The sequence below is a fragment of the Cryptotermes secundus genome, unplaced genomic scaffold, assembly GCF_002891405.2.
Source record: "Cryptotermes secundus unplaced genomic scaffold, Csec_1.0 scaffold1044, whole genome shotgun sequence".
Lineage (NCBI taxonomy): Eukaryota > Metazoa > Arthropoda > Insecta > Blattodea > Kalotermitidae > Cryptotermes > Cryptotermes secundus.
In genome coordinates, this window is record NW_019738363.1 from 1,871,362 (window position 1) to 1,880,665 (window position 9,304).

General features: G+C 37.1%; 1 protein-coding gene across 1 annotated transcript; it reads right to left on the reverse strand.

Annotated features, from left to right (window-relative positions):
• Positions 1-2,002: 2,002 nt before the first annotated feature.
• LOC111870977 (ubiquitin-like domain-containing CTD phosphatase 1) lies at positions 2,003-7,323 on the reverse strand. Its single transcript, XM_023863676.2, has 5 exons — positions 7,141-7,323; positions 6,750-6,931; positions 6,443-6,631; positions 5,355-5,513; positions 2,003-3,678 (listed from the first exon to the last, which is right to left on the reverse strand). The coding sequence occupies exons 1-5, from the start codon at positions 7,310-7,312 to the stop codon at positions 3,349-3,351; spliced, it is 1,032 nt and encodes a 343-aa protein (XP_023719444.2). The 5' UTR covers positions 7,313-7,323; the 3' UTR covers positions 2,003-3,348.
• Between the last annotated feature and the right edge of the window lie 1,981 nt (positions 7,324-9,304).

Here is a 9,304-nt window from a genome sequence, read left to right on the forward strand (position 1 = left end):
TGACCTTGATATAGTTGTGTTGTGACAGTCTTAATAAATTATAAATAAATAAATAAATAATATATTACATAAGTAAACACCATGAAAATTCACATCCAGAAGCAAAGAAGTTTTATGTGGAGCATAAAACGAAGCTGGACAGAAGCAGATAGACTGTCGAAAACAAGGCATTAACGATCTGACTTTGCATTCCACTTTTTGCTGTCTATGTGCAATGTCTGTTAGTATTCAGTCATCCAAGGCAATTACGTAAGAAAAGCAGAACAGCATGACAGTGAGCTGCAGAGTCCTTCATCACAACAACCTGTAAACAATAAACAGAAGATGACGAGTGAATACTAATTGACACTGCATACAGAAGGCAAAAGGGGAACACAAAGTCAGATCTCTACAGATCAACAAGATGCTGCAATTTAATATTAAGACATTAAAGGCATTTATGTTACTTCCACATTCCTACTGGATTGCAGTTGTCTGGACATGATAACTCCATGTAAACATACAAAACAGAATGAATCAAAGACATATACAAATTATATGGAACTTAATGGAGGATTTCCTATGGAAGTTATGGAGGCTTCATTTCCAGTGTGTAGTTTTATACAAATTATATGGAACTTAATGGAGGATTTCCTATGGAAGTTATGGAGGCTTCATTTCCAGTGTGTAGTTTCAGTAAGGTGGAGGAAAGTAGCACTGCATCTATACAATACTCTTGAAATACATCACAGAAATCGTTCTCAACAGTGTGCCTCGTACATGCTGGATCTATTATAAAGGGTTCTGATTGTATTGTATTACAGTCAAGATTAATGAGTTTTTGGTTCTTGTCTATTGCCTCCCATTATTAAAGAACATATTTCATAAACTGGATGTGTATGCAGTGATTGAAATTAGCTCTTTCTAATGGACTCAGTTGAGTACATGCATTCCCACCATTTCATCTGGGGATTGAAACAGATCCAATTTCCAAAACACTCGTTTAGAATATGAGGTGACAGAGAAAGCCCAGAAACTCCATAAATTTGACTGATGGGTCTGTTGGCCAACACATCCATTCCAGCTGTGCACTCTCTCCCAGTGCTCCAATAACGAAGAACTGGCTGCACAAATAACTTCAAAAGGAGAATACTGACACAAGCATAATAGCATGTGTTGCACATCCCCTCTATCAGTGCTCGAGCACCAATTTTGTTAGATACAGGTGTCTAATCTAAGACTAGAATAATTTCTGTGAGCTGTTAAGTCAAGCATTCAGCAGCAGACCGGCCTGCTCTTACATTAGACACCCTCGCATGTTTGCAGGTTCAATGGACTGTACCGCATTTGTCAATATATATATATAGTGTCTCAGCATTACAATTATTTGTATTTCTGAAAGACTGGTATAAAAATAAAATATTAATGACTAAGTCTTTTAAAAAACTGAAATAACCAGTATAAACCATATCACAGCATCTCAAATGGTTCCCTATATGCCACACTTACCACAAAAAAAAAACTATAGGCACTACAAAAAAATTTAGCTTTTGCATAAGACTGTAAAAAATAAGGTCTAGTATACGTGTATATAAAATACAAAACATATTCTGCAAACATACAAAATATCAGAAGTGAATATCCATCATGTAGTTACTATAGGATTCTGACGATGGTGTATAACACACTGATATATTGGGTTTTTGGACTTTATCCATCGTCCTGGTTTTTAAGATAACTAATAAAAACACGACGTTTCGGATTGGTCCAGTGATTGAGGCTAGCTCTTTCTAACGGACCCAACAGAATAGGTGTTTTCCTTCACCTGAGGACGGAAACAGATCCAGTTTCCAAAACGTCGTGTTTTTATTAGTTATCTTAAAAACCAGGACAATGGATAAAGTCCAAAAACCAATATATCAGAATATCCATCATAATTCTTCCAACACTTTCCTCCAATATATAATTTTAAGCACTAAAAAATATTTGATATGTTCAGAAACTTATCATTTCAATATGATATGGCTTTGAGTTTAGAAATCATGGTTGGTTCTACAGCCTTACTAATCAAAGTAAAAATCTATACATCACATTTATGAACAACACATTTGTGTTGGAGTCAAAAAATTTTTTGTAAAACTATTCCAACACCTGCTGCTCTCCAATCACTAGTCCATATCATACTTATTAGATTCTACTGAAGTCACTGCTTGTCCTATTACAAACGGTGAAGCCGTAGAGTTATCAGCATACAGCATGACGCTTGAAAGGTTAACTAATAACTACAGTCACTTGCATGAATTTCTTCCTTTTAATTCTCATTTTTTCAACTGTACAGCAGGAGAGAAAAAGTACAACAGGACTGTTTAACATAGTGTGAAAATAGTTGTTTCACAACTGTAGGGCATATATACTTAATTCTTACTATACTTACCAAAACATGTGAACCTTAGTTATTACAGATCATACAATGTATGCATTTCCAGTTACTTGAACAAGGTTCTAACATTTCTTCAACACATCATGAAAGCAACAGAGATTAAATAAATGTGGGTAAATCATGAAAGGAACAAATTGAAACTGTTTCCTTTTCAAATTTAAAGGAAAGAAATTATGCAAGTAAACAGAATAAATTTTCAGACTTCAGACCTTACAAAAAAAAAAGGCCCAAATTCAATGATTTCAACAGCAAAAAACATGAATATTACTGGCTTCCTGGATGTGACACTTTGCAGTCAGGTAGATATTTACCAGTGTTTCAAGGGAATGATGGCAAACATCCACTGATACATACTACGTATTAATGGGTGACAGAAGTAACTTCAAAACTTCACCACTGTCAGCCACAGGAGTTTACATGTAACAAAAACCCAAAGCCTAACATTAAATGGCTTCAGACCTTTATTTTTAAAGAAAAACCTAACTTTGTAGACTTGTTTTAGTGTAAAATCTTAAGCTTAGTTTTGGGTCTCACTTTTACAAACAGACTTCTAAAGCTGTCAATGCTAATGTGGCAGACAACATGTCTGTAACTCTTAAAGTTACTTGGGGTCACCTGCCAATGTATAAGTTACTATCATACTAGATTGCATCACATGCCATAAGACAGAAATGTTCAGTCACTGCTGTAAGAACGTTAACTCTCAAAGAGAAAGAAATCCAGCTGGAAAAATACTATGAAATATTAACACAAGAGCTGTTATTCACACTGTTCTCTTAACCAGATCCTACCAACATTCAACAAACTGTAAATGTAATTCTTTTCCAAGTTATGGAGTAACTGAAACGAAATGCAACGCTGACAATCAGTAACCACCTTTAAAAAAGCCTTATAAACTATGTGCATATGCTACAGTTGTGTTGTGTGCACTATCTGGCACCACTGGTGTCTCTGTTATCTCCGGAGTTCCCAGCTTCTTTCTTCACGGTATGCTTATCTTTCTTCCGTGGCCGGTATTTCTCCCAGTGTTTGTGATCAAGACTGTTGAAATCCTCTTCATGAACAATGTCCTTCAAGTATTTGGCAAGTCTAAGTAGTTCCCTGTCCTTGTCACGATTCAAGTGGGCTTGCTTGAATGGTCGAATCTTCAACCCATTACCAGGGTTCATCAGGAAGTTGCGTCTGATGTCATCAAACATGATCGTATTGCGAGAAGAATATTGATCAAATTTACCCCATATTACACCCAAGGGTTTAACCTGTAGTATAGAATTACATGACTTGTAGTAAACAGATATGACTTCCTTCAACATATCAAAGGAAAAGCTAGGCTGACAGAGTGTTCGCTGCATCACACACAGTGTTGTTTTGTAAATGTATGTTCCTGAAATCAGTTGTAATGTTTCACAGTTATTATCTTGCAAACAGTGTCATATAAAGGAAAGCATGTGTTAAACAAAAAGAGTCTGTTGTAATTTTAGTCACAAACATGTTTTAAAAAAGGAAATACTAAATTATTGCAATGTATTTTAAAATGTATGAGTAACTTCACACTCAGCAGTAAGTAACGCTGTCCAATCCAGAACATAGAAAGAGTAGAAATGTGTATTGCAATGGAATACACATATATATGAAATGCATTTTCACTACTTTGCACACTTCACTGGCCTCCAATAATTCAGCAGTTACAAATCTAATTACATTTCAGTCAGCATAATTCTTCCTTGTATTTTGCTAGAATTTATCATCCTGAAAATGTTTCAAATAAACATTGTGGGTCATAATGGAATCTACTGTTTTTTTATTTCATGGAGTGGGGTGAGTCCAAATGCATGCTGTACCAGCTGCAAATGACAGATGAGTATAAGCACTGATACAGTGAGAACTGGAAGAGGAAACCAAACGGCTCTGAGAAAACCTGCCACAGCGTCACTCTGTCCACCACAGGTCCAACATGACCTGATCTGAGGTTGAGCTTAAGCCACCATAGTGGCAAGCCAGCAACTATGGCATGGCTGATATCATGAACTAACTATCTGTGCCATGAGCAGTTTTAAGAAAGGGATGTTTGATTTGAGTTTAATATAAAGCATAGGAGTTAGTGATAACTATCTTTTTTACCCTACTATATTCATTCATTTAAAAGTTTTGGAGATGACACATTAGAATAGAAAGGCTGATGGCTGATGCATTCACTTTATACACTTTGTGCAAAGAATGCTTATACTGGGCCAACAAAATTTGGGAAGGATAATTACAAAATTTGTTCAACCAGAAGGGAGTTATTGTTCTGTGTAAGACAGATGCAGAAGATGATGCTAACAGCTAACTCAGTCTTGCGAAAGGTATCTGATCAGAATAATTTATCAGAAGACTTAATTTTTTTTCCCAGATCTGTCATTTCTTTATGACTTTGTTTCATGCTTCAGAACTGCAATGGTATTTCAGATACTTTTACATAGAGAAAATATAACATTAAGTAGAGGAGTTACCCCTGACATTATTATAGAACTGATATAATGTGGTGGATAGCAGTTTGCTGTGTAAAAGCAAAAACTGCCATATAACAATGATTAAACCAATCATCGGCAGCTGGTCTGCAATGATAACAGAAAACAGAGTTTACTGTGTTTTTTAAAAAAAAAACAAGACCTATGCCACAAGGACCACAATCTGAAGAGACAAAACAGAGATTAGGTTTTTGAGGTATTTCACTATTCTGAGCAACAGACAGAGAACAGAAGACCTGTGCATGGTTTTGCCAAATTTCAAGAATTCATTGCTCAGCACGAAATGTTAGAAGCACACAAGCACTCCCTCACCTCAGCAATGTCGCTCACTCACTATCATTTTTCAATCTTAATACAGATGGAGACAAGTGGTCAATACCATGCTCTGGCCCTTGTGAGTAATTAATTCAAAACTATAACCTAACCTGCACAACTCCATACTTAGGGGTAAAGATCGATATCATGGCGAGGTTATCCAGATAGAAGACAACTTTATAGTCACTGTGAGTCGACACACCCAGCAACTTCATCTTCTCTTCAATCCACTTCATGCTTGTTGCCGACCAGATAACAATGTCGTAGTCCTTTAAGAAACAAATCACACACGCAATGGGATGGTGAAGATATAAATTTCTTTACATAACCATTCATGAACAGTACATAACAATAATATTTTGTGTGGAATATCCTGGATACTGAGAGAGAATCCCTAAAATGCATAAACTTTGAATGTCGGATATGTAGAAATATCAGAGACAGCTGTGGGAGCCTCCTACAGTGAAACAGACACTACCCAATCAGCGCTCACCATGGCAGCTCCAATGCCCAATGGTACACACACAGCCCAGCAGCAAAAGTACATAGATGTCCTGGGATGAGATAACATGTAATTCTGTAAGTTGGTACTAATGTTTCAGAGGAATCTTCTGCTTCTGTTTTCAGGGTACCTTGAACCTCAAAAAGTTATTTCTCCATTTGTTACAGGTAACCTCTGACAACTCTGTAAGAATTCAACTGTTCTTACAAAACTCAATGATTCTTCCTTTATTCTAAGCTGATTTAATGCTGTTCACATATTCACCATATGCTTCACTATTTCTTAATATTATCCTCCTAGGTTCAAGTTACTCTTTTAACATTTTATTTTGATATATTTTGTGACAAAACATTTCTTATCCAACTCCATAACATAATTAATTGCTGACTATACACAAAAAGTTTATTTCAGAATTCTAGTATAAGGATAGTGCCGATTAACCAAAAAGATTTCCGAATATCAGCTTAGTCTTCTATCCTTCGGAGATTTCACAGTATAAAACATTATAATCCACTGATCAAGAGCATAACTGGTACCAGGTCATGACATAAATTACCTCAGCATGAACAGTTTTAGCAATATTTGCTTTACTTCTCTAAAAAGACTTAAAAATGCACTACACTTACAAAACGTTAATACATTTGCAGAATATCTCAATGTAAGTGGATGAACTCACACTAATATTAACATCCTTACCTCATAAGCTGACGTGAGAAATTCATGTAGAAATGGCCTCATTAATTCATAACCTGTTTCAGCTGATGATCGGTGATCATACAATGTGTAGTCAATGTCAAGTACAAGCAGCTTCTTTCCCGGTCGAGGCTCATTCAAGATGTTGATTTTATACTCTCTCACCCGACGTTCAATTTTTGCTAAGTACACCTATAAAGTAAGTACAGTAATAACTCAACATGCTCATCTCAGGAAATCTGGTTGGTCTCTAACACACTATGCTAAGTATACAACTGGGAAATTTTACTTATGGAAGTAAGAGACATACTTCTCTGCTTTCTATTGCAACCTCTTCATCTTCAATATCAAGATCATTCACTACATCAGGAATATCTTCAGGAGGGGCTGAAGCATCAGCAATGTCTTCTTCTAGAGAGCCCATCATCATGACTTTAAAACCTTGCTTGAGCTTAAGTGTCGACAACTGGCATCCATCTTCTGGTGTTTTTCCTTAACATGCATAACTTATGGTTTAATTACGAATATATTCACAATCACACACAGTACCTAATACGATACTTACTAATTCCCTATTCCCTCCCTTGAATTCCACCCTCATCTTCTAACTTGAACTCCGATACTCTGCCCACAGCCACAAAGCAAATTCGTGACCTTACATAGCAGTTAACCTAAAACATAAACAACATATATATGCCAACCTTTAAGTTTAAGATTAAGTAGCTTTTGTCTTTCCGGACGAACGCCAGTTTCTTTATGAATTGCACTTTTTAAAGTACCAACGGAATCACTCTCGGATAAATTACATATTTCGTATTCCTTTCCACTCCATTTAACAACAATCTTTACTTCGTTCTCCATGTTATACACCATGTTGCAAAACACAATCTATCACTACTGCCAACATTTGAATTAAAATCTGCGATATAAATGTAAGGCGCTGTGAATAATGTTAATATAACCACGGTTTATTATATTCTGTGCGCTCTATATTTAACTCAACGATTGAAAACACGTCCGTTTTTTTTATACATGACTCATATATTGGTATGGAACGTTGGCACTAACTTCGCGGACAAGTGGAGGTCGCTCAGTCGGTATAGTTCGCTTGCGGACTGCAAGCCACGGAGTTTGTTGTTGTTTAAAGGTTCAACGGATCAATGATGTGAAGTCTTACATTTCACTTTCTCCTACCCCAGCCGGTATGGGACCGATAGGGACTGGCTATGGACTGGATGGGGTTCTATTCCCGGCAGGAGCAAGAGATTTCTCTCTACTCCGCAGCTTCCAGACCAGCTCCAGGGCCCACCCAGCCTCCTGTCCAATGTGTACAGATAGCGCTTTCCCCAGGGTTAAAGCGGCCCAGGCGTCAAGCTAACCAATCATCTCCATCTCTCACTGAAGTCAAGAATTGTGGAGCTATGCTACCACTCTCTAATATGTCTTTATGGCCTAGTACATAATAAGTCAGAGGGGCAACTTTGCCCTTACCATATGTCATACATGAGAACATACACTGACCATAGAAAAAAAATTCTCGTGAGAATTTGATGGATTTACGTGCTCTAGGCACCATTGCATACAAAAAAGGGTTATTAGAATGCCTTCTGTTTGTAAACGTGTCTTTCTAACCACTTAACTGTTGATGGCTTTTCTCAAATCAGTATTTACCAGTTTATCCATTATAGGTTAGTGACCAGTGAACATTTCCATTTTAGCCAAAAAAAAAATAAGTCCTTCATATATGGGCCCAAATACAAATTGTCGATTTTCTAAAAAAACTGCTCCACCAATTTAGATTACATTTCAGTAACTTGTGGAGATGATCTCCCTAAACGAAACTGCATAGGTGATATGTTCAGGAAAATAATTACATGCATAAAGGCCCAAATGCGAAATTCTGATCCTGTCAACAGAGCCTTACTGGCTGGACTGATATCATTATTATTCAATATTAAGCAACCAACAATAGCCTACCCAGCTGCAAAGCAATTTCATTTCCAAGGTCATGTATGAGAGAGTATGTTCAATGTCTGCACAGATTTGTTTAAAAGGTTGTGATGCATAGAATTACTGTAAACAATAACAATGATGATGAATCAATTAGTGCAAATTTTTTCTCTATTTTGTTCCATCACCACAAAAACTTTTGGACATCAGGTCAAGTAAGCCAAATGGTTGAATTCTGTAGAGCTGAACTTTCCTGATGCTTTGAATACAGGAACTGAAGAAAGAGAACATAAAACTTTGTTTGAGAAGAGTAAAAGGTAAGGTAAAGTTGTCCCTGTGCTTAACTAAATAAACACTATGCCATGAAGTCGTATTGGGGAGTCGATGTATAGACCCCCATTTTCTTGACCTTGGCACTAGTCGGAGCTGAGTGGTCAGCTTCATGCCTTGGCTACTTTACCCCAAATGGAAGAAACGCCCAGTACCCATTGGACAGGAGGCTGGGTGGGCCCCGGAGCCAGTCTGAATGACATGGAGAAGTGAAAATTCTTGCCCCATCCAAGACTTGAACTCCCGACTCCTCGGTTGTCCAGCCCATAGCCAGACCCTATACCGACTGTGCTATCCCGGCTCTTAGCAACAGAAAGTTTCTATTATCATTACTGCAGCCCTTAAAAGAAGTATCAGATGATCTGTATTTTTCCACAACACCTTGTGAAAGTAATTGAAAACTCTCACTGTAATGTTTGGCCATTTCTTTGCCATCAGTAGGTGGAGCTTATAGAAAATCATATCCTCCTCAATAACAAAGCATCAGTCACTTGAAATCTGAACCAAATCAGATCCACCAGCTCTTACTTGTGCCTAATTAGTCTAGCAAGGCAGCATCATCTTTGATAGATCTCAGATCTGCCT

Bases quoted from the DNA above. Each gene is read 5' to 3' on its own strand.
- LOC111870977 (XM_023863676.2), bottom strand. From the start codon at position 7,312: ATGGTGTATAACATGGAGAACGAAGTAAAGATTGTTGTTAAATGGAGT. The intron at 6,632-6,749 runs GTATGTCTCTTA...CTTACTTTATAG, and splicing joins TTGCAATAGAAAGCAGAGAA to GTGTACTTAGCAAAAATTGA. The intron at 5,514-6,442 runs GTAAGGATGTTA...TGTTTCTTAAAG, and splicing joins TTCTCACGTCAGCTTATGAG to GACTACGACATTGTTATCTG.